Below are 26839 nucleotides of genomic sequence, written 5' to 3'. Positions count from 1 at the left end.
GCAGCACGTACATGACAAATAGGACGGGACAAGGATAGATCCTTGGGGGACACCACTGGTAATTGTGTGGGAGTGGGGAGAAAACCATTGCAAATGATGTTTTGACTATGGTTAGATAGATAAGAATGAAAGCAGATCAGAGCAGTCTGATCTGACTGCACGGCAGTGGAGAGGTGTCAGAGAATGATGGTGTGGTCAACCATGTCAAAGTTCGCAGACAGATTAGGAAGGAGAGAAGGAGAAGTTACCTTTGTCACAGTTACATAGGATATCATTTGTGACTGAGTGCTGTGGCAGGGGTACATCAGAGAGGGAATTCAAACCTGGGACCATCACTTCCAGCCGGTGCTATTGTGGAATAGTAAGGTGCCAGCCAATCTAATTAGTTGGCAGCACTCTCAGGTAGGACTTCCTCTTGATAAAAGGGCAAAAGTAGAGCCTTAAAGTAATCAATGCTGATCCCAGTGTTAAGTTGATGTGGCAGCTGTCAAGGGTATGGGATCAAGGTCTCTGTTGAGGAGAATGATGATTGCAGCAAATTTAAAGGAGAGAGGGACAGGACCTGGTGAGAAATAACTGTTTACAATACTGGCTAACATGAGGACCAGGGAGAGAAATTGGGATTAGTAGAAAGAGGAACTGGAGGTAAGTTTCATGGAAAAGATGACCTTGGAGATGCTATGAGGGGAATTAAGAAAGAACTTTAGCAGAAGTTTAGCCTGGTGGTCTAGTGGAAGGGAGAGATGCAGCAGTGGAAACTCATCAGACTCAATCCGAGTGACAAAAAAGTCCATTAGTTGAAGAAGTAGAAAGTTCAGAATGAATGAATTGCTTTTTTTTGAAAGCTTTTTCACACACCCTATTATTACCACAGGCATTGTATAATGGGTGAATGGGTATGGAAGTACCATAGCTTGGAATGGAGGGTGTGAGAGTTTATGGGGGTGGGTAGAGGGGGAATAATTTGGTATGGTGACATAAGGTGCCAAGGACCATGAATCATTTTAAAGTTTGCCAACTCCATGAAAATAGCAGAGGAATAGGACATGCCTATTCTCGCAAATGAGCAAACCCAGTTGGGAATGCTAGGTGTGGGCTCGCAACTTGCACCACCCATAGCCTTAACCTACATTGATGAAAACTGGGTGCACTGGGAATACAGTCATGAATCCAGAATCAGGTCCCAGCCACAATTTTTATCTCTCCACCAAGTCCCCCTGACTCCATGAAAATTCAGCCCTGGGACACTAACTAGTATATTTCAATTGATGTCCAGTTTCCCGATGGGACAAGGAGCGATCAATTTCCTGCCGATGGGCAGTCTGTCAACTCTCCAGGCAGGCCTACAGACACTCTTTGCCTCCATGGGTTGGTGATACAGAAAAAAAAACACATTGTAGAATGACTTTTTTTGCCACATTGGTGGCCAGACTGCACTTTCTGTTAATGTATTTTTTTTTACAAGTGGCTTCCTGTAGAAGTGCCCTCTCACCTACTTACCTTACTCTGCAGCCAGTTACCTCAATGAAGTTGGAAGGCATCTTATTAGTCATTGACCACCTCATCACTTACCACCCTTAATTAGGCAGGGAACCCATCTCCACGCCAATGAAAGGTTTACCCCCTCAAAAATCTTAACATTAATCGGACTCTCCCTAGAGGTGGGCTTCTAACTCAAAAACAAACATGGCTTCTATTCGTGCCTCTGTGGTGAAAATTCAGCTCTTTGTATTTTCCTTACAACTAACATTTTCAACTGCCTCTGTATTACCAGAAAAACTGGCTGCAATGCTTTCCCTTCATCCAAGTCCTCAATATAGATGATTGAGGCACCTCTTCGTGCCATCTCACGAGTTACCAAACTGAAAATGAACCACTTATCCAATCTCTCTGTTTTCTGTTAGTTATACAATCCTCTATCCAAGCTAATGTTTTACTCACACCATGAACTCTTATCTTGTGCAGCCATCTTTTATGTAGCTCCTTTTGAATGGCCTTTTGGAAATTGAAATATTTTGTTTCATTTATAGGTTGCCCTTTATTCACTTGGCTTATTACATCCTCAAATAACTCTGATAATTTGTCATTTCCTCTTCATTAAACCATGTTGACTCTGCTTGATTGCATTATAATAGTCTAAATGCTCTGCTATTACATCCTTAATAATGGATTGCAATAATTTTTCAGTGACAGATGTATGGCTAACTGACCTCTAGTTTCCTGCTTTCTGTCTCCTTTCTTTCTTCGTTGGAGACATTACACTCATAGTTTTTCAATTTGTTAAGACCTTTCTAGAGTTGAGGGAATTTTGGAAGATAACAATCAATGTATGTACTCTTTCTGTTGTCACATCTTTTAAGAAAGTACAACAGCTTGAGTTTCATCTTGCAGGATATGTTAGACTCCAGAGAACCACAGAACCATAGGATCCCTACAGTGCAGAAAGAGGCCATCGAGCCCATCAAGTCTGCACTGGCTCTCTGAAAGAGCATCCTAGCCAACCCCTATCCCCGCAACCCCATGCATTTACCATGGCTATACATCTTTGGACACTAAGGGACAATTTAGCATGGCCAATCCACATAGCCCGCACATCTTTGGATTGTGGGAAGAAACCAGAGCACCCTATTCAGACACTCCACACACTCACCCAAGGCCAGAATTGAACCCGGATCTCTGGCGCTGTGAGGCTGCAGTGCAAACTACTTTGTCACTCAAAATGTTAAATTAAAAACAGAATTATGATAGTTTGGGGGTATTAGAAAGAGTCTGATTGTTGCTTTAAGACATCTGAACAAAATGCCAGCATCCTCAAACCTGTAAATTGAATCAGGTGTGAGAGTAAGAGGGACGCTCTAAGATCAAATGGTTTGGTTGAAAGAAAAGAAAATTTGCTAGTCCTTGTTTTAGTAATTTCAGTAATTTGTCTTTTTAGTTCTAATCCCTCATTTCATGAACAATTGCATTGTCAGCTTTTTTATCCATGTGGATTAGTTCTGTAAATCCCCCACCAGCTAGACAGGCATGACCTGAATTAAGCATATTAGTTTACTATCTGTACATGAATCTTTAACTGCGCTGAATTTTATTTTCATGGTTTTTCTGCTTGGCAACTATCTTAACACGACCTCGGAAAGCAAAAGCCAAAAAATGATGAGGCAGAGGAAATCTTTACCTCTCTTCTGAAGAAGAATGCTTGCTTGTCTGCGGCCATTCCCATTTTCCACATAGCAAGAATAGTTCCCCAAGTCTCCATCCTGCACAGAGTCAATTAACAGAGAAATGGAAACTTCTTTCTCCCCGAGGTGCTCCCTGAGAATTCTGGTCCGATGAAGAAAGAAAATAACCAATTAACCTGATAGCTCACATCGACAGTGGTAAACCTGCTGATTTTTATGCTTAGATTTTTCATCTTTAGTGCTAAGTTTGAACTGTTATAGAGGCTTTGAATCTCACAAATCATTGCACAATTTCCAAAATGTTTCAAACACTTTTACATGGCACATATTTTGCCAATGTTATGGGCATGAAAGTCATACATCTGAGAAATGAAATGGATTCTGGTGTAAACAGATCTGGAAAAGACTACTTGTAACTGAGCCCCATTGTTGTAGCTGAACTGATGTGTGGGATTTGAGTCGTTCGTGACAATAACCATATTTCTTATGTATTTGTACAATTGTGGTGATTTGTCTTGTTACCAAATGTTCCTGTATTTCTCTGACAGTGTCAATAGTGACAGTCATTAAGATTTACTGCATCAATCTCCATCATGATGCTTTAGCCAACAAATGATTCTGCAGCATTTCAGTTAGTCAGGCCTGTGTTTATATTCAACCTCTGACAGCTGCAAAGATGCATTTTTGTATTTGTGCTAAAAGCTACCATGTCGTGAGGATATTTGGTCTTTGCGGGTTTCTTGAGAAAATGAAAGATCTGCAGTGGATTAATTGATGAGTAATGACCAATCATTTTGAATTGTATAAAGAACAGTGGAAAGAAGGTCAAGTAAATGAAGTGATATATGGGAATGATTTCAGCCTTGCTAAAAATTGGTGATTTAGCTTGTCTGCTTCCCATTGATCCTGAATTTAAGCTGCTCATCTGGGCAGGTAGAAAAGGCACCCACTGGCAAGGTCTGACACAAATCATAGTCTAATATGGATTGCCCCCCAACTGCAATTTTAACTCTGGCCTGATGTGGGCACAGTAAGAAATCTCACAATACAAGGTTAAAGTCCAATAGGTTTATTTGGTAGCACAAGTTTTCAGAGCACAGTTGCGTCCCTGTCAGTTTAAGACAGTAAAAGTAAAATAAAGTTTATTTATTAGTCACAATTAAGACTTACATTAACACTGCAATGAAATTACTGCAAAATTCCCCTATTCACCACACTCCAGCGCCGGTTTGGGTCAATACACCTAACCAGCATGTCTTTCAGACTGTAGGAGGAAACCAAAGCACCTGGAGAAAACCTACACGGACACAGGGAGAACATACAGATTCCACAGAGGCAGTGACCCAAGCCGGGAATCGAACCCGGGTCCCTGGCGCTGTAAGGCAGCAGTATTAACCACTGTGCCATGGAACCAGAACCAGAAGAGGCCATTTAAGGTGAGAGTTCTCTCTTGGAGGGCCTTACTCAACCACCCCCCTGCAAGATGTTTCTGAGGCATAATCCCTGTTACTCTCCCTGCGAGCCTTCCTTTTGTGCCAGCTACAGACCTCCTGCTGCCCTAATATCTGCTTCCAGCATTTTAGCTCGAAGCCTGACTGGAGGAACATAGATGAGCACCAGGACTTAAAATTGCCAAGGACTCAGACTGACCATGTTAGACCCTTCTCTTCTTTGTACTGATCTGTCCAAATTGCACTCAACTGTGCCCCCCAACCCCTCCCCTCCCCACATCAATATTTAAGAATGTTCATACGGTGAAATAATAAACAGCTCTCCTGACAGTTAAAACTTTTCAGGAAAATAGTTTCCCTTAACAGGGGATTTCAGGAAAATAAATCAAAGTTACATATTCGTCTTACACTGTGCAGTGTCCTATAAAACGAACTTAAAACATTCCTAAAAGGTACCTTAAAAACCTGATACAAAATTGAAAACATTTCATCATCCCCTTATTAAGTTTATAGCCCCTTTGATTTAAAAATTGAAGTTTTAGTGCAGAATACATAACGTGAAAGAAATTGGGAGGATACGTGCAACTTTTTATCCCATCAAACTTTTATCAGCCCATTACCTGGCTTTGAATTCATGAAATGAACAGAATGAGGCCAATACCATACATTCACATATTCATCCACAAAGCTCTGAAGGTGGAATTGCAGGTCATGTAGAGCTTTTTTTTTCCATATTATAAAACCATAGAAAGGCTACAGCACAGAAAGAGGCCATTCAGCCCATCATATCTGCACTAGCCAAAAAGAACAAAAAGCTTCAAAAAATTAAATGCCACGCAACTCTTTGTTGCTTTTTATAAATTATTGACTTATTCACGCAACCATTGCAATAATATTTGAATATGATCGTGTGCGTTATTGGATTCATAATCCATTGACCTGAACTAAATGCCCAGAGAAGGTGAGTTCAAACCCCACAGTGACAGTTGGGGAAATCTTTATTTTTTTTAAATTGGCAATTTTTTAAAAGAAGCTAAAAAGCAAAAACAGCCATGGGTTGTTAGATTGTTGTCAGAAACCTAACTTTTTTTTTTACTTCATTCATGGAAGATGGGCATTGCTGGCTGGCCAGCATTTATTTCCATTCCCTAGTTGCCCTTGAGAAGGTGGTGGTGAGCTGCCTTCTTGAATCGCTGCAGTCCATATTCTGCGGGTTGTCCCACAATGATCCACAAATGCCCTTTAGGGAAGGATATCTGCTGCCCTTTTCTAGCCTAGTCAATATCTGACGCCAGTCACAATGTGGCTGACTCTTAACAGCATAACCAAGGATGGGCAATAAATATTAACCTTGTCAATGACCACCAATTTGACATGTGACTGGTTTATGGGGGCTCAATATTATCCAATGTATTAACATTTAGTTACAGTTACATGATAAAAGTTCAAATTACCTTATGTCGCTTTCTCTGGCATGGTTATCATCAAGGTCTTCAATAAACTTCTCTCCCTTCATCCAATAAATAACAGGGCTGACCTCTCCACCATAGCCGAAAAAGGCTCTACATGTGAGATTGGCAAAGATGCCTGTTGAACAGGAAGAGAATTGAAGAGAGAGATTTTAGGTCCATGTTAAATTTATTAAACGCTCTATATTAGTACTGATAGCAAAGTCTGAAGCTTCATGTCACTGTCACATCCACAACTTTATATGGAAAAGCATTGCAAGCCCTTCCTCAAACGTAATGTATTTGAAATCAATGCTATCTTTTTCTTACTTTGACATGTTCAATGATTTTATCCACACAGAGGGATATATTGGCACAGTAGTTATGTCCCAATAAAGAATACAAATTGATTTTATTAAGGCATCTTCAGCAATCACATTCAAACTCCATTAGTTCTCAAATTTTCACCTTGATTTGAATTTAATGTTACATTGATCAAACTATTGGCAGCCCCAGCTTTGGTTCCCAGGTAAACAAGGAATCTTTGGTGCTTTTGGAGATCCAGAAAGCCTCCTGTTGAAATGTCTCTTTTTTTGAGGCTGTAGGAATTGGCTGCCTCAAGTAATGTTGACTTCCATATTGTGTGGTTGGTTAACTTGCAGGCACAGTACAGTCACATGGTTTCCTAGGTGTTGACTTTAAAGGCCTTACCTAGCCTTCTTTGAAAAGTCTGCAACCAGAAATAAACCCTATGACTATCAAACATTGTACACATTTGTTTCGATGGTAAATCCAGTGCTAAGGAAACTATGATTCAATGTAACTAAGATAGATTCTGTAGCATAATGTGTTATATTGGATATTGAGCTGTTAGTAGGCGGAATTCTAATTGTTTAATACGCTCATCATGTACTGTACATCATCATGGGAAATGGTGCAATATTGCATAATTTAGTATCTTGTACAGCCTTGTGCAAGACGTAACCCAATAAGATGTGTTCCAATATACCTCTGGAGACTAATTAAATATTTTGTATTAAACTAACAATATCAAGAACATGGCAGCAGCACATAAAAAATAGTGATGATGACGTCTCTACCACTTCCTGAAAGCTTTAAGAAGGTCGCAGATCATAACCAAGCAGAAATATAGCTGTAATGCCATCAGGGATTTAATAAGAACATAAGAACTAGGAATAAGCCATTTGGCTCCTCGAGCTTGCTCCACCATTCAATAAGATCATGGCTGATCTTTTTGTGGACTAAGTTCCGCTATAACCCTTAATTCCTTTACTGTTCAAAAATTTATCTATCCTTGCCTTAAAAACATACAGTGAGGTAGTCTCAACTGCTTCACTGTGCAGGGAATTCCACAGATTCACAACTCGTTGTGCGAAGAAGTTCCTTCTAAATCTAGCAGTCCTAAATCTGCTTCCCCTTATTTTGAGGCTATGCCCTTTAGTTCTAGTTTCACCTGCCAGTGGAGACAACTTCCCTGCTTCTATCTTATCTATTCCCTTCATAATCTTATATGTTTCTACACGACCTCCCCTCATTCTTCTGAATTCCAATGAGTATAGCCCCAGTCTACTCAGTCTTTCCTCATAAGCCAACACTCTCAACTCTGGAATCAACCTAGTGAATCTCCTCTGCACTCCCTCCAGTGCTAGTATATCCTTTCTCAAGTAAGGAGACCAAAACTGTACACAGTACTCCATGTGTGGCCTCACCAGCACCTTATACAGTTGCAACATAATCTCGCTGATTTAAACTCCATCCCTCTAGCAATGAAGGATAAAATTCCATTTACCTTCTTAATTACTGCTGTACCTGCAACCCAACTCCTTGAAATTCCTGCACGAGGACACCCAGGTCCCTCTGCACAGCAGCCTGCTGCAATTTTTTACCATTTAAATAATAGTCCATTTTCCTGTTATTCCTACCAAAACGGATTACCTCACATTTACCAACATTGTACTCCATCTGCCAGACCCTCGCCCACTCACTTATCCCTTTGCAGACTTTTAGCGTCCTCTGCACACTTTGCTCTTCCACCCATCTTAGTGTCACCTGCAAATTTTGATACACTACACTTGGTCCCCAACTCCATATCATCTATGTAAATCATAAACAATTGCAGTACCAACATTGATCCCTGAGGCACACCACTAGTCACTGATCGCCAATCAGAAAAACACCCATTTTCCCCCACTATTTGCTTTCTGTTAGTTAACCATTTGTCAGATATCATATTGCATTGGATATTGCTTCAAAGTCAAGCAATAAGCAGGTCAGTATGCTATTATATGCAATGGGTGACTGTACAGATGATATCCTCTTCCTCAGGGCATTGATGAGGAGAAAGCCATGTAATGGTGAAGTAATCAACACACTTGACACATCCATCAATCTGAGAAAGAGTGACATTGTGGTGCAGGCTAAATGTAACAAATGTACCCAACATCAAATGTTGATGCATTCATAAATAACCTATATAGTCTTGCAGAGAACTGAGAGGATGACAGTTTGAAAGATGCACTCATCTGAAACAGAATCATCATGGGAGCATTGGATGATGCCTTGTCTGACCTACTTAGCAGACAAGCTGAGGTCAGAAACCAGGATCAATCTGTAATTTGAGTTGATAGGGAGAGTCCCATGTCAAAAGCAGCTGACTCAGTGGAGCATGTAAAATATTAAAAAGAAAAGGCTATCATAAAAATCTCCAACACAAGTTTTATCAGGTTCTCTCCCTCACATCAATAGATACAGACATCCATATCATGCTTGTGTGATATGGTAATTAAGCTAATTATAAACACTTCTTAAAATCCTAGTGACAAAAAGGGCTTTCCTGACAATGCAGTATCAATGAATAATACATTATCAGGCACAAGGAAAACTTCAGGTTTAATCCCCAGTCAGTGCTCTAACTCTATGTCAGTGGCTGGGTTTTAAGTGATGGGTTTGGAACCAACATTATACTTGGCCTCAACACCTGTGTTAGAGAAGTAAAATTCGTGAGACTTCAAGTATAGATCCTGATAAGTGACGATTGTTGCAAGTATGCATATGTAAATATTGGGCGAGTACACATTTGGATTAATGCTTACATTAGATACTACGCTCAAGAGTGGCTCTCCAATGGTAATTACTGGGCAGAGCAGGAGGACAGGATACTACTTGCCTACCAGGGGACAAGATCACATGCAAGTTGCGCTGTGAAGGATTCAGCTCCTGTATTCGAAAGTCCAGGCTACTATAGAAGGCTAATGGAGCTAATTGTTGTACTGGAGAATTTCTTGTTTCCTGTGTTGTGATAATTAACAACGTTTGCTTTTCTAAAAATCAACTAGTTTTTATTATCACAAGACTGCATGCAGTATATGGCTGAATCTTGGACACAGAGAGCAGTCTGCACTAACTGCTGATTCTATCCCAAGACTGGGCCCACAACAAGGATCAATTCAATAATTATACTTTTTTTTATCAGCACACATGATGTTAGTAATACAAGCAGTGGTACATCAAACAAAACAAATTCTGTGACTTCCTCATCCCCGACCTTGGTTCTGTGTCTCCTTTATGCCTTATTTTCTGTAATAAACAAATTCTGTGGCTCCCTCCTTCCTGACCTTATCTAATGTCTCATATGTTATCTCCCGGTATATGGAGTCATCTGTGTAAAGGCTGGCTTTCCTGGTGTTAATCATGTCTCACCCAGGCTGTGCAAAGTCAGTCTTATCAAAATAGACTGAGGCCAAGCATTTGGCCCTCACTGGTTGTAGTCATTTCTTTGTTTAGAGTCAGTCAGCTTTACAGGGGTCTGGCATTTTGAAATGGCTTGGTCTGCTGTCCTTACTTTATACTAAATACTTGACCATTTTTCCCATCAGGCCACTGCTTCATTTGTACACTATCACAGACCTATTTCCTGAATGCTGGTTCTCTGACAGGTTGCTCAGTGTTTCAAAACATGCAAGATTCTAACTCCACCTTTTGGCAAGACTTTGTGCAGAATATGGGGACCTTTCTGCCCAATGTGGACTGAATAGTCAGCTTCAGGAAACCAACTGTGGAGTCAACCATGATGGAATCTCTACAACCGCCAACACCACTGCTCAGATGACAGCCATCTTGGTTTTGAGAGTCAATGTTAACAGAGACTTCCTTCTGTTCCTACTGAGAGCTGAATGACAGATGAGATGCACTGGCTGCATGGGAAGGCGCGATCTCAGTATGACCCAAAGAACTTCAAAACGTTGGCTCTTTTCTCTTTCCACAGATGCTGTCAGATCTGCTGAGTTTCTCCAGCATTTTCAGCTTTTGTTTCAGATTCCAGCATCTGCAACATTTTGCCTTTATATTACAGGTTGCTTGTGCCAGTTCCTGCCACCTGGAAAAAGCCTATTTTGTTACCATTAGGAACAATGCTGATTTTGATAGCTAAAGGCATTGCTGTCCATGTCCTGCTTCAAGGCTTGAGGCATGGCTGCAGTAGGTGATATGGTTAATGTCAGCTTCCTTGATGAAATGGAAATGCCTCAGGCATTTTGCTGACAGGTTTATGTTGGAGAAGTGTTCACAAAAGGTCCACTGAATATATGGCCTCCTGGGCCAAACGGTGGCAAGCACTGGTTACGGGAATAGGGCAGGGCATGAGTAGGATACAGAGATTTTTTGCCAACATGGTGGACCGAATAGTCTCCTTATGCACTGTAGGGATTATATGGTTCAGTGTTCTCCACCTCCCTCCCTCCCTCCTAAAGCAGCCGTTCTGGTGCTTGTCCTTCTTCTTAACTACTCCTCCTCCCCCACTTCCCCCAAAGGCAGCTTTATAGCATCAGTAAAATCTGTTTCACAGCAGTTAAGCTTAACTTTCCAGAATTATAAAACAGCCAAAACAATAAATGCCCAGAAGTTAACCAACAACTTCAAAAAACAAGCAAACAAGTAATCAATAAGTAGTAGAGGAACTGTTTAAATAGTATTGCTGAATGGTCATTCCTTCCTTAGTGCTGCAAGCTGCTGCACAAATTAATTTTGTAGTGAGTCATGCATTAACGGAGGCCAGCACAAAACCCAAAACACACGTTTTAGTAGTCGTTTGAAATAGTTCTTAAATAGTTTTAAATAGTGTTGTGGATGTGTATTTCCAGCCCCTAAAGTGTGCATATGCAATGGGTTTAGTTTCCAAACATGTTGACTCAAATCCATGCCAAAAGGTTCCAAAACCTAAACTGAGAAGTCGACAATAACATAACATGGAATCTGACTATTTCAATTCTGGTATGACCAAAAAATGTTCAGCCAGCACAGAAATGACAGAGGACTATCTGATTTCCAACAGAGCAATATTTTATTTCCCAGTCAATGATGAAGTTTTAAAATATTATTTGGAACTATTTCAACATCTTCAGTAAATGAGTCATCACATATGCACTTCCAGAAAGTTCCTCAACAGAGTAAGCAGACAGTGCTGTATCAGAAGCTTTGACCTTGCACTTAACTGCACTCAGGCAATTCTCAATTGATCCTGTCTTAAATAACTTCAGTTAGATCTGTGAAGTCCATTAATTACTTCAAACTAAATGCACTAAAGCTGAGTGTTAACTTGACATGGAATATCAGTCTGCCCAAAAATCCTAATTTTTTTAAACATGTTTTAAGAAAGCTATTGATTTAATCGTTCAACAAACCTTTGTAATTTGACATTATAAAAAATATCGATTCATGGGGTTGAACAGCAAATTATTTCTACAGGTGTATGAAAGGCTGAGCACAACTTTTCCAGTGGGACTGAAGGGGTTAGCAAGTGCTGCTTTCTTTGTATCCTTGCTCCTTAACACTGTAGGAAATTACATTTATGACAATTACAACTTCGAGAAGGGAGGTACGTGAAGTGGTAACATTTATAAAATGTATGGAGTCACAGAGTTATAAAGAGTCAGAGAAATACAGCTTGGAAGCAGGCCCTTCATCCCAATTCAGCTATGCTGATTGGGTTTCCTAAACTGAACTGGTCCCATTTGCTTGCATTTGGCCCATATCCCTCTAACCCTTTCCTATCCATGTACCTATTCAAATGTCTTTTAAATATTATAATTGTATCCGCCTCTACCACCTCCTCTGGCAGCTCATTCCATACACGCACCACCCTTTGTGTGAAAAAGTTGCCCTTCGTGTCCCTTTTAAATCTTCCCCCCCCTCATCTTAAACCTACGCCCTCTAGTTTTGGACTCTCCTACCCATTTTGGGGCAAAGATCTGGGCTATTCATTTTATCTATGCCCTCATGATTTTATAAACCTCTAAGGACATCAGAAGTATAATATAGTATAACACAGTAAATACAGTTCCCAAAATAAGTTAAATCACAGCTAACACAAATATCAGACAACAATTGTCACCTTCCAGTTGATGAAGTAGGAGCAGACACCACTCATGGGTTTATCCCTGATGTCTGCTCCCATTGAGAAACAATCCAAGTGCAAAATGGCAAGTAGGATGTGTTTGCCTAGGGCAGGTGACTTTCACAGACATGCTCACACTTTCCTCTAGTGAGAAGAGGTTCACTGCCGGAGCAGTTCAGTTTGTTTATGTACAGAGCAAGTTAACCTTAAAATCTAACTTATTTTATGGATGGAATAAATAGGTATTGCTGCACTCTCTTGTGTCTTAGACAGATCATGGAATGATCTGACTGGGCTGAGTCTTCAATCTATGATCTCTCACAACACATACAATGCAGTCATTTATAAGGTACCCTGTCAATAGGCTGAGGACAATTGAGCTCTTTGAAAAGGAGTCTGCAAACAAATTGTATAATAACTTTTTGCTGCTTTCCCCAATATCACACAGCAGGTTCAGCAAAAGATTGCCAGAAAATCTGGAGAGTTGTAAAAATTCCACCAAAGTTAAGGTAAAATTTTGGAAGAGATCCTGGTGAAATTCCAGTTATACAACCCAGTCATTTTATCCACACCCTACTTCCTTCTGAAAAGTCACAATGTTCAGTAAGTATTATGTCAGCATTATTGGTTTGATGAACAATGCCAATAACTTGCATTTATATAGTGCCTGGAAGGTAGGAAAACATTCCAAGCTGCTTCACAGAAGCGTAATCTGAAAAATGAAATCTGATTCATTTTGGTAGGACAAATTTGAATGTGGATTACACGGTCAATGGCAGAGTTCTGAGGAAGGTGGAGGAACAGAGAGATCTTGGGGTTCATATCCACAGATCTCTGAAGGTTGCCACTCAAGTGGATAGAGCTTATAGCGTGTTAGCGTTTATTAACAGGGGGTTTGAATTTAAGAGCTGTGTGGTTATGCTGCAACTATACAGGACCTTGGTGAGACCACATTTGGAATATTGTGAGCAGTTCTGGTCACCTCACTGTGGGAAGAATGTGGAAGCATTGGAGAGGGTGCAGAGGAGATGCTGCCTGGTTTGGAGGGTAGATCTTATGAGGAAAGGTTGAGGGAGCTAGGGCTTTTAGAGCGGAGGAGGATGAGAGGCGACTTGATAGAGGTTTACATGATGATGAGAGGGATATTTATAAGATGATGAGGGGGGTAGATAGGGTGGACGTTGACAGACTATTTCCTTGGGTGGATGTAGCTGTTACTCGGGGGCATAACTATAAGGTTCATGGTGGGAGATATAAGAGGGATGTCCGAGGTAGATTCTTTACTCAGAGTGTGATTGGGGTGTGGAATGGACTTTCTGCTGTGATAGTGGAGTCGGGCATTTTCGGAACTTTCAAATGATTATTGGATAGGCACATGGAGCACACCAGAATGATAGGGAATGGGATAGCTTGATTTCGGTTTCGGACAAGCTTGGCACAACATTGAGGACCAAAGGGCCTGTACTGTGCTGTACTGTTCTATGTTTTATGAGCCAAATGGGCAATAAAACTGAAAACTTGGTCATTGAGGTATGTTTTAATGAGGGGCTTGAAGAGGTGAAGCATTTTTTTTGTCTGATCTCGCTCTCAGTGTTTCACTCACTCTGTGATATTTGCATCAAATGATTGGCCGTTAGAACTTTTTCTCATAGATCTAAATTTAGTCATGTATGTAAATGTTGTCATGTGGATTAACACAGAGTAGAGTGTTAATACAGTTGTGTTTACTGAGTGGTTAATAAGTAGCAATTAACTTGAAAATGCCAATCATTCAGGAATCACATCACCCTCCCACATGTTTTTACAATTAGATAAGGTCCTTGCCACACACTGTGTCATTTCCAGGTTAATGCAGGTTATGAACATAGAACCATAGAAAATTACAGCTCAGAAACAGGCCTTTTGGCTCTTCTTGTCTGTGCCAAACCATTCTTTGCCTAGTCCCACTGACCTGCACTTGGGCCACACCCCTCTCATCCATGAACCAGTCCAAGTTTTTCTTAAATGTTAAAAGTGACCCGGCATTTACCACTTTATCCGGCAGCTCATTCCACACTCCCACCACTCTCTGTGTGAAGAAGCCCACCCTAATATTCCCTTTAAACTTTTCTCCTTTCACCCTTAACCTGTGCCCTCTGGTTTTTTTCTCAGTGGAAAAAAGCCTGCTTGCATTCACTATACCTATACCCATCAAATTCTTATACACTAAGATAAGATTTGTATTGTCAGGGCAACATGCCCTGACTAAATCACCTATTTAAAGCTGGCATCAATACTGTGGAAGGGGGCCAAACATTTTAGTGGTCAGTCGAGCTGGAATTATTGCCCAGAAATGAACCCTTTGATGAACTTTGCAGTCCAGATTTTATTTAAATTTTGCTGTTGCTAAATATATCAAAGGAGGAAGAATAATAACAGCAGGATTCCTTTGTTATTATCCAAGACGATTGAGAGCATAGGAAGTAGATTGTGGGACTTGACACAAACCAATCCAGTGCAATTATTGCTATTACATTAGCTACCTGGACCTCAATGAGAAAGTGTACAAGGTTTACTTGGCTTTGACTGAGATATGATCTTGGGCTTGTGTCAGCACCTGGATCCAGACCTTTAGCTATGGAGCAACATTAGTACAAAACTCTCAGTGGAAGTAGAAATAATCACCACAGTCAACTTCTACATGGCTAGATATTAATAAGAAGCATCACCCTATACACATTGTATCACTGAAATAGCAGATAGGAGGATGGAGTAGGGGAAGAATTGAGGAAGAGAGAAGCTGACATGATTGATAAATCAGCTACCCAGTTGTGGGAGTTCAAAGTTGCAGGGCTGAAGGATGTAGGAAGGAATCTATGGCTGGAAGAAGATGCACAATGAGAGAGCTGGGAGAATTTGAAGACAAAGTAAAAGATTTTAAATGAATTATTCTGAGAAAAAATATAGTGTCAGTTGACAGAAATGGGGAGAAAAGTGAACTGGATGTTTTGGACAAGCTGGAATGTATTTATGTTATTTATTTACTAGTGTCACAAGTAGGCTTACATTAATGCTGCAATGAAGTTACTGTGAAGATCCCCTAGTCACCACACTCCGGGGCCTGCTTGGGTACACTGAAGGAGAATTTAGCATGGCCAATGCACCTAACCAGCATGTCTTTCAGACTGTGGGAGGAAACTGGAAAATTACAGTCTGTACAATGAAAGAATAGCAAGGAGTCCATCATAAGTCTGGGGTGCAAAAACATAGAGAGACGTCACTGTGGTGGAAGTGCTTGTCGTTGAGCTATAGGTAAAAGCAAATAGATGGGAAGAAACTGCCTTGATCGTAAGGAAATAGTTCACTGGATTATCTTGAAGTCTATTTACAGTGGAGTGCTATTAACCTTTAATTTTAGCTAGTTGACTGAGATTCTGATTGAAGGATGAAAGGGTAATCCTAAAAAGCTTGTTTTACTTTATTAATATAGATGCAGTAAAATGGACAGTAAAAACGGTAAACTTTATTAAAAGAATTCCAGTCAGAGTTTTAATTGGTGACATGTTACTGTATAAAGGCAAAAACAAGGCTCAGACAGTCTACTTAAAAGATAAGGTAAATTAATTAGTGTTGAATAATAACTATGGGCTGAATTCTCCCAACTGGGACTCAGATGCATGGGAAAGTGGGACGGCGACAGAAACATTTTGTGCTGCAGGGTGAGACAAGAAACCACACCATATCTTCTTGCCCCAACCTCATTCAGGGATTTCGAGCCATAATGCATGGTGAGGTGAGCTTGATTGCTCGTGTCCCAAGGTCATACTTGGATGCCATATTAAGAAGGTGTCCAACATTGACCCACCATTGAAGAAATAAGATGGATCTCCAGGAACTCACTGAGACTGCAAGATGGACCTTCACGGTGACACTGAAGCTGGGGTGCTCCCTCAGCCACTGCTGTAGTTTTCTAGGGTTCGGGTCGCTGGTGGCCTCCATCCTGAACTTTGGACGCAGCCCCAGGCATTTCTCAAGTAATTCACAACTTCTGCATGCCACATTGCTCTAAACATGTTTTCATGGTGTGTTTTCACGCTGTGTCATCGAGAATGAGGTGTAAGAGACTGATTATGGTCAGGCCTTTATTCAGGTTTATGCAGGCCACTAGTGGGCTTCCCAATCCACCACGGCGAGTGCCAGTAGAAGTCCCTGCAGGAAATTCATGCTCAACTACCCAGAAAAACAAGGGCAGCGGAAGTATGGAAACACCACCACCTGCAAGTTTCCCTGAAAATCACTCATCATTCTGACTTGCAACTCTACCACTGCTCCTTCACTATCTCTTGGTCAAAATTGAGGAATTCCCTTCCTAACAGCACTGTGGATTGCCTACAACACACAGACTGCAGTGGTCAAGAATGGACCACACTACTACCTTCTCAAAGGTAATTAAATATGGGCAATAAATGTTGGTCTAGCCAGCGAAACTCACATTCCAGGAATGAACAGAACAAAGAAAAAGAAACAGTATGGGGAGAAGTTTCTCAAAAGATTTCTAAGTGTCATAACAGTGAGAAATATGTGGTGAATTTCACTGATCTCTCGGGCACACTCTGCATCACAATTTTTCAATACTCAGTTACGTTTTTGGAGAGTGGTGAGTTTTGTGCTGGTACTGAGGGAGCAGAACATAAACATGCCAATGAGCTGGCTGCAAGAGAGCTCGTGTGTCTTTCACAAAGGTGCCCCAATTTCACAGTGCACTGGGACTCCCCATTCCCATCCCTCACAAACATCAGCACCTCCCACTCATTGCCTGCACGTTCCCCCACCCTTCCTGACATGGGTTCCCCACATTGGGTCATCAGGGGACTCCTGACGGGTGCCCTTGTCAGACCCCCAATGTGCCCCCCCCGCCAACCCGGCTGCCTTCATGATCCACCTTTGTACAACCACCCTCGCTAACCCCCCACATCATGTCCACCACCGCTCTGGCACTGCTCCTGGCACACCAAAGGTGCCCAACTGCTGCCACCGGAGTGCCTGGTGGTCATTGATGGGGTGCATGGTGGACACTGCCAGGATGTCTAATCGGCACCACTGGGGAAACTGTGAGCACTGCCCAACAATTCCCTGGATCACTTGGTGGGGGGCGGGGGGTGGCTTCAATGACCTTCAAGCCCCCTGGTCTGACCATCACACCAGATCTACGCTAGTGAAAACTAATAGTTATTGCTGTTATGGAGCCACGCCCAAAGCCTGGAAGACTCCATGCACTGGGATTTGAATGGGCTGTCATATTTAAATGCTACTTCAAATATGCCAATCAGCCTTGTGCCCTTTCTTGACATGAAGCATTTTGAAGCATTTGAAAGGGTCCGGGAAGATCATAAACCGTTCCACGCCAGGAGATTTCTAGCTTCACGCACTATTTTCCCACTGCACCTATGGAATGGTGAGGTGTAAAAATTATGCCCTATTTATTACCTGCACTGCTATTTTGGAGAGAAGAAAAAGATGCACAACTTTCCAGGTCTGCTAAAAATGTAAAGTACCTCTATGTGTTGAAGATGGAACTTTAGTGATTTACATGTATCTAGATAGTGGATAGACTTGTTAACCCATGTAAGACAGAAACACTAGATTGGATCCTATCTCAATGCAGGAATTCTGAGGCGGTTGGTGGGAGTGAGGTACTCAGGCCAACAGTAAACCAGCTGATGTTATTGTGATTTTTCTACTCAAACCTTATCTAGATGGGTTCTGCTGATCTTGCACCTAAAACTCAAGAGAAGCAAAAGTGGCTGATGGGAGGCATGAATTGGGAGGACCAGAATTCCTCTATTGGCCATGGGTAAATGCTCTTGCTCCTCCTGTTCAGACAAGAATAGCAGAAAGAAAGAGAAAATCTTTTCATGTTGTCATCAGAGTTTGATGCATATGTTTAAGTAAGGACCCCACTGGTTTCTGGTGGCTGTTGCTCTCATTTGCTTAGAAGAGCAGGTTCAAATCAGAGCTTTCATGATGGACAGTGGTGGTAAGCCCCATTTTCAGTTTTAATTACCATTTCTGCAGATCAGAAATAGTTAAAACCAGTTATATTACTTTTGTGCTTAATTTGCATCAAGATATTGGTTAATTCTGGCTTAGTGAAGCAAGTTGGCTGTGTTCTGGATAGTCATTTTGACCAGTGTCAGATAATTGACAGTCACATCCAAAACATGCAATATAAATAGCTGATCACTGCACCCATATGAAGCAGTATGGCATAATTCACAGTGACTAACATTGCTTATCTTCCCTGTTTTCTTTGAATGTCAATTTGCACATTGTTTTGAAATGTAGTGAGTTATGCAAATTCATGGGTGGCCTTCAGTCCCATCTGGACCCTCTGCTTAATGGGTCGGTTGTCCTCTTGGTCCACAGAGGGTAATGGTCCATTTCTAATGCTAACTGCAGTAATCGAAGGGATGCCAAAGGCACATAAGGTCATTCTGCAGCTGACATTCCTCCAATATGCACACTCTGCAGCTGGGTTGAATCACTAAGAATTATTTATAATGCTGTCATATCCATTAAAGAGGTTGGTAGGTACATAAAGCACAATGATTGCAGGGTGATTCTGATCACTTGTTCAGTTGTACTTTATTTGCAACTTATCTGAGCTCCAATCAGGCATTACAAGTAACCTCCCCTCTGTTTGTGTGTGTGTGTGTGTGTGTGTGTGTGTGTGAATATCACAGCCATCTGCCTGGAATCATTGCCCCCGCCCCCCAACTCAATGCCTAATAAACCAGGACTAGAAGCCACAGCCTCAAAATGGGGGGGGGGGGGGGGGGGGGGGGGTCAGTTTAGAACGGAGTTGAGGAGGAACGTCTTCACTCAAAGGGTGGTGAATCTCTGGAATTCTCTGCCCGTTGAAGTGGTGGAGGCTGCCTCGCTAAATATATTTAAGACACAGGTAGATAGGTTTCTGATAGACAGGGGAATTAAGGGTTATGGGGAGAAAGCAGGAAAGTGGAACTGTTCCACTTCAGATCAGCCACGATCTTATTGAATGGCGGGGCAGGCTCGAGGGGCTAGATGGCCTACTCCTGCTCCTATTTCTTATGTTATGTTAAACCTGCGTATTTTGTTAGTTTATTCAAAAAGAGAAAATAATTAACTTTAGTATAATGGCCTGTGTGTACACAATGAGAAAATTGAAGCCTTTGTTCCTTAATACAAACAAAATCAAATCTTTCACATCATATTTCAAATCAAAAATCCTCATTCAAGGATCCTATGCATCCTCCTTTGTGCTGTTTGCTGCCCATTCAGTTTTGCTTGCATAATTTATTATTGTCACATGTATTGAGATGCAGTGAAAGTATTGTTTCTGTGTGCTACATAAAGCATACCATTCATTGAGCACGTAGGAGAGAAGAAAGGAGAGGATGCAAAATATAGTGTTACAGTCACAGCTAGGGTGCAGAGAAAGATCAGCTTAATATATGGTCGGTCCATTCAAAAGTCTGATGGCAACAGGGAAGAAGCTGTTCTCGAGTTGGTTAGTACATGATATCAGACTTATGTATCTTTTCCCCAATGGAAGTAGGTGGAAGACAGAATGTCCCGGGTGCGTGGGTCCTTGATTATGCTGGCTGCTTTTCCAAGGCAGCGGGAAGTGTAGATGGACTCAGTGGATGGGAGGCTGGTTTGCGTGATGGACTGGGTACGTTCACAACCCTTTGTTTCTTGCAGTCTTGTTCAGAGCAGGAGCCACACCAAGCTGTGATACACCTGGAAAGGATGCTTTCTACAATGGATCTGTAAAACATTTTCCCAAATCATGGGAACAGCATCGTCAGCAGGTTCCACTTCAAGCCACACAGCATCCTGATTTGGAACTGTATCACAGTTCTTTCAGTGTTGCTGGGTCAACATTCTGGAAATCCTTTCCTAATAGCACCATGGCTGTACCTACACCAGATGGACTGAAGCAGTTCAAGAAGATGGCTCACCACCCTCCTTGCAAGGCAAAGTAGGATTGGGCAACAAATGCTAGCCTTGCCAGTGATACTGACAGTAAGAAGTCTCACAAGACCAGGTTAAAGTCCAAGCAGTTTATTTGATAGTAAACCCACAAGCTTTCGCGGTTTGCTGCTCCATCAGGTGAGTGGAGAGTTCTGGTCTCAAACAGAGCATATAAAAGGCACACACAGTTTACAGAATACTGATTAGAATGCGAGTCTTTACAACTAACCTGGTATTCAAGTCTTAAAGATGCAGACAATGTGAGTGGAGATTGCATTAGGCATGGGTTCAAGACATGTGTATTGTCTCCAGACAGGACAGTAAGTGAGATTTTGCAAGCCCAGGCAAGTCATGGGGGTTACAGATAGTGCGACATGAACCCCAGATCCCAGATCAGGCCGTCCTCGTGTGCGGAACTTGGCTATCCGTCTCTGCTCAGTGACTCTGCATTATCGTGTGTTATGAAGGCTGCCTTGGAGAATGCTTATCTGAAGGTCAGAGGCCGAATGCCTGCGATGGCTGAAGTGTTCCCCAACAGGAAGGGAACAGTCTTGCCTGGTGATTGTCAAGCGATGTTCATTCATCCGTTGTTGTAGCGTCTGCATGGTTTCCCCAATGTACCATGCTTTGGGACATCCTTTCCTGCAGTGTATTAGGTAGACAAAATTGGCCGAGTTGCAAGAGTATGTGCCGTGTAACTGTTGGATGGTGTTCTCAGGTGAGATGGTGTCATTCACAATACATCCGTGATACTGGTATACCATGGATAAAAATCATAGCATAAAACTTAATGAAGTCAAAATTGAAGTTGTTCCCCTCCAAACAAATAAACTGCTCCATTGGGCAGATGGCCAATGGCAATATAATAAATGAAGGGCTGTGCGGAGCACATGGATTGTCGGCACTGTGATTCATGGCCTTCATTAGCATTTCTTGCAGCAAAGTTCAACAGATTCTACATTTAAACTTTTAACAAAATGGACTAAATCTGAAATACAAGGAGTCTATTTTTCAGTAATGATGGTGCATTGGCATGTTATTCTTTCCTCCACTCTGTCCTTGTCAATGACAATGAGGCTTCTTATAGCAAGCTGAATTTCTGATCTTACAAGTCAACAGTCAAGAGGAACAGTCAAACCACATGCATCTGGTTGCAAAAATTTAAATGATGTATAAATTCATAAATTCACAAAGTATTAAAGAGTACAGTTTTAATCAGATATTCATGAATTGCAATAATTATTATTGTGGTCTTTTAAGATCACCTGCAAGTTCCCCTCCAAGTCACACACTTCCTGACTTGGAACTGCATCACTGCTTCTCTACAGTCACTGGTTCCAAAACCCTGGAACTCTCTTGTGAACAGCAGTATGGGCAAATTATGTCCCATATAGTTCAACAATGTGGCTCACCACCACCTTCTCAAAGGTATCTAGGGATGTACCATAAATGCTGGACTGGCCAACAGTGCTCACATCCCATGAATGAATAAAACAATTTGTGAATCTATTAGAAGCATATGAACAGGAAGGAGAAGACCATTGAGCCTCTGAAGACTGCTCTATTGTTTAAGGAGCTTTGCTCTCTTGTTTTTAGGAACTCTCCCCCTAACAGCACTGTGAACGTACCAACACCTCAGGACCGACCATGGTTGAAGAAGAAAACATACCACACTCCACCTGGGACAACTAAAGATAGACAATGAATGCTGGTCTAGCCAGTGACTCTCACATTCCATTAATTATTTTTTAAAACAATCATGGCTGTTCTGTACTTTATTTTGATGCCCAGCCTTAACGATGCATCCCTTGATACCTTTGCTGAACAAAAATCTATTGAATTCGTTGTATACTAATGGCCTTGTCAATACACATTGAGTGGATGTAGGGCATATACAAAAGGTCAAACAGATTTTGTTGATAATTGTAGGTCAAAGATCAAAAGCCCAAAGGTTGAAATGTGCAGGACAACAGACTTAGTAAATCACAAAGCAAATATAGACAGATCTAGGATTTTAAAAGGCTGTTGACTATATGATGAAAAGAAAACTGCAGGAGTTAAAGATTCTGTAGTTTTGAGGTTGTGCAAAAGGATGTCTTGTGGTCCTCCCAGAATTGCTCTTACTCTAACATAATGGAGCAGACATTTATACAGAAACTGCTATGCAAGCATCATTTAACGCAGCATATAACAGTTGACAATTTCGCTATCGATGAACTAATAAATTTTGACGTAGATAATTTACAAATTTTGGAAAGTTAAATAGCATGTTGCAATAATACAAATGACAAAGATGCATACTAATTACTATTTGTAAATTAGCACCACGGCTTTTGCAGCTGAACTGCCAGGTGTTCAACTTCAAATTGAGCAATGCTCGGCCAGGAGATACTGCAATTAGAGAAAAACTGGTATTTCAGATCAGGGTTCTCGGAAACATTGAGCACCTTATTAAGTATTTATCATCATTTTATCTTTATATATAACTATCTGTTCAAACAGTGAGTGTATAGAGCACAAAAGCAGGTAATTAATCTCAAGCCATGGTTGGTTTTGTAAGAAAAAGCATCACTAATTCGCCCTTTCTTTACAGCTCTTCGAGGCTGAAAGTAATATTGCAGCATTTTAATTGTGTACATGATGTATGCCAGACGGCCGGGCAGCTTTTGCAATCATGTGTGACATGAGTTTATGCCACATATGGTTGTAGAAATGTTAGCCATTAGAGAAAAAGTGGCAAGATAAATGAAGAAAACGACAATATAAACACTTCACCGTGTTCATACATCAAACCATGGTGCTTATGGAGGCAGCTGCACTGTTGGTTTACTGTCAGATTTACCTTAACTGGATCTGAATCAGCCGCCTAAATACTGTGACTACAAGACTTTTCAGAGGCTGGGTATTTTGCAGTAAATAACTCAACTCTTGAATCCCCAAGTCCTGTATTTAGGGTCAAATCATCATGCAGTTTGGGTGCTAGGCACCTCACTTACAAATGACATGCTTTTCATTTGTACTGTGCCTGTAAACATGAGGATAATGCATACCGATAGTATTTTGAACTGCTATTCTTTAGAAACTGTGATTTTGATCAACAAGACAACAGAAATTGAAATTGTTCCTCTTGGCATCTATTTTGTGTTGGAAAATGGAGGTAAAATGGATCTTTTTTTGGCATAGCAACCAGGCCCAATCACTTTTCAGCTTACATTATAGGCTGCTGCAGAAAATTTGAGGATTATCTTCACTAATCTAAAGTTAAAAGACTAGTTAGCTCTGTAACTGCTATAATCTCTGTTTCAATTAATTTATCATTTTTTTACTCAATCCTGTCATGTTTGAATATATTCTGGAGATCTAGGTGTCACTAAGAAACTCAGTTTCCATTGGCCATTCTTACTTTCCCTTGAAAAAGTGGTGTTGGGCCGATAGCTATGTGGTGAAGGCACTCTTACATTGCTGTTAGTTGGCAAGTTCCAATATGTTAACCCAGCACCAATGAAGGAAGTGCCCAAATTAGAATATTATGTGGCTCTGAGGGGAATTTGCAGGGGATGGTCTTCCCTTGTTCTTAGACTCAAGCTCCTATGGAGATCAAGCATTTGAAAGGCTCTACTAAAGTGAGTTGCTGCAGTGTCATTTTTGAAACATCACCTCACCACTGGGTTCAAGGCATCTTTAATGCAAACCCAAAAGTTCTTGCAGTTATTTTTAGGGTGATAAATAGACTTATATTTTTCATTTTCACACAGACATTTATGACCAAAAATACTATCCATTCGTGGCAACTACCAATCTTGTTAATGGGAAGAGTGATACAGTATTAAAATATAAAATGCATTGTAAGGATTAAGTGGAAGAATATTGATTTATTATCCAAAAGTATTTTACCAAGCTGATGTAAATACTGACACTAGGGCACAGTCACTCACCGTAATATGTTGTATAAAACCATGACACTACAAAATGTAATTCAGAAAAACAGTCATTGTCTGATCCATTGTTTTGGGCCTGGGGATAGATCACAGCTGTATAAGCAGAATGTTGTCTATTTATGATCTATTTAATGTAACACTGTTAATATTAATAGCCATTTTATACCACTGTTGTTTTATGCTCTATTTACTGATAAATATACCATCTATTATTTAGATGGATCACAGCCACAGCTCAGAAGCCATTCTTTGTTTTATTCCCGTTTCCTTGCCTCCTCCACTGACGGGGCTGTTTCCTTGGGGACGGGCTGGCGGGGGTCAAAACTGGACCTTGTTACATCTACTTTATGAACAATAAATGGAAACAAAGGGTGCCAATATCAGGGACCAACACTTTGCTTTGAGAAGATGCCTGGATGATGACTGATCCAATATGAAGCTCAGGACATTTTATTCGGAATGCCTGGCAGGGATATAAAATAGATTTAAGCTCTTTGGAATAGAAACAATTGCCAATAGGCTATTTTTGGTCTTCTCTGAGAAAATGGAAATTGCTGAGCAGATCATGAGTTGGGTCTAAACTGGATTCTTCAGCAATGGACACTATCAAAAGCTGAGTTTAGATTTTTAAGAAGTGCTCCTTCAGCACTGCAGTTGTCAATGACTTGCTACCCTGCCCCATCTCATTGCCTGCACCATGCCCTCCCCCACCCTCATCCCCAACTTCCTCTTCCACGCAGCTACCTCCTGGGATTTATCCTCAGGCCTCAGTTCAAAATTCATCTTTATAAAATGGGTGAGCTGTGGAGTTGTGACTAGCACTTGCTGCTCATCCACATGATGATAATGAGTCTCAAGAGCCAGTTTCAGGCCATCCGCTTGGGGTGGGCACTCAATGCCTGGAGCTCATTTCAAGGCTAGAAAATAGGCTGAAAACAACGTCCACTCCCTGGTGCTTTCCCATATAGTGTCTCTAATGCCAGCAGCTTCTTGGTAACTTGATCAAAATGGATGTCTTCTACCCATGAACTGAGACCTATTGTTGGCTGGTTATTTATCTAGAAAAATGTTCATTGATAGAAGCCATTCAGCTGTGCTGGTTGGTTCTATGCTAACTCGGTAAGCTCTCTCAGCTAGTGCCACTGCCCCCCTCCACCCTACTCTTTCCCCATTTTCTCTCTTCAGACCCTTTTGAAAATCATGATTAAATCTGCCATCACCACTTGTAGGCAGTGCATTCAAGATGCCAACCAATTCCTTTTCTCCGTCTCGCTGTTGCTTCTTTTGCTAATCACCTTCAATCAATGTCCTCTGGTTCTCGAGCTGAGATAAGAGCAACTCTTCTTCTTTTGTTTGCACCCGAACACTGATGACAGTTGCAAGAGCCCTGATTGGTTAGCCTCTTTGACAACCCAGTGTCACAAAGATAAATATGTGGCAATGCTGTCGCTCTTTCTGCCAAGATTAAATAAATAGTCCAGACTGACAATAAAATGGCATCTAATTCTAATCTGCTTTGTAGATGGAGGCTGTTTAAAGCTGGTCCATGGACTCCATGTGAATGAGTTGCCTTTTACTGCAAGAGAAGAATTGATCATGGTTAATGCATTTATTCCTTTCTTTCTTCCCACTGCTGTCCTCCACGGTTCCATTCAACATCACAGGCATAGGTTGTTTTCGAATGTTTGGCTGACATGGTCACTCCTCACGTGTAACTTCAAACACTGAATGTTGGCGGAGCATCAAAGGCACATCCAATAGAATGCTCACCAATTCTAACTGTTTGTGGTCTTTTTTGTGTGGCTTGAGGCCAGAGGGAGAGCATCTGAAGCTTTGTGGTGCAAGGGGTTGGAGACCAGTGTGGAACTGGTGACCAAGGGGATGGGATTAGTGGGCATGTGGTGGGGGAAGGGGTGGAAAAATTCAGAAGCCATGTGGTGGGATCAGATGCCTGGGGGGTGCGGAGAGAAGGTCGGTGGTGGGTTGCCTGATCATAGAGGCTTCTCAGGCAGGTGTATGGATCCAGGTGGTAGGTGTGAAACCACTTATCTCCTGAATCCACTAACCTCTTGCCCTAATGAAGATTACAACCCCACTATTATATTCAAAGTTTCAATTCATCTAATGGGCAGATTGGAAGCAGATGTGGTTTGCGAAGTGGATTTCTCAGCCTCCTGCCCACCCACCACTCCACACAAACCATTCTTTTATTGGGCTACACTCTGCATTGAATTCTGTCACAACTTGCTGTGATGGGATCATTTGTGTGACTGAGGCACTGAAATTGACCTGAAGAGATGCTTCATTTTTGATTTGATTTCATTTGATTTATTATTGTCACACGTATTAGTATACAGGGAAAAGTATTGTTTCTTGCATGCTATACAAAGCATATCATTCATAGGAAATGAGACAG

At 41.3% G+C, this 26839-nt stretch overlaps 1 protein-coding gene across 1 annotated transcript in view; it reads right to left on the bottom strand.

Annotated features, from left to right (window-relative positions):
• Positions 1-26839, bottom strand: part of il1rapl1b (interleukin 1 receptor accessory protein-like 1b) — a 688249-nt gene that overhangs the window by 38943 nt on the left and 622467 nt on the right. The window contains exons 6-8 of the mRNA XM_080203179.1: positions 6085-6217; positions 3176-3321; positions 3012-3014 (exon numbers count right to left, since the gene is read on the bottom strand). Of these exons, the coding sequence (XP_080059305.1) occupies positions 3012-3014; positions 3176-3321; positions 6085-6217 (282 nt within the window). The remainder of the gene's footprint in view (positions 1-3011; positions 3015-3175; positions 3322-6084; positions 6218-26839) is intronic.

This window comes from Carcharhinus amblyrhynchos, chromosome 15 (assembly GCF_965287045.1).
Source record: "Carcharhinus amblyrhynchos chromosome 15, sCarAmb.v2.hapA, whole genome shotgun sequence".
NCBI lineage: Eukaryota > Metazoa > Chordata > Chondrichthyes > Carcharhiniformes > Carcharhinidae > Carcharhinus > Carcharhinus amblyrhynchos.
Note: the sequence above shows the minus strand (reverse complement) of the source record. Positions and strands in the feature narration are given on the sequence as shown.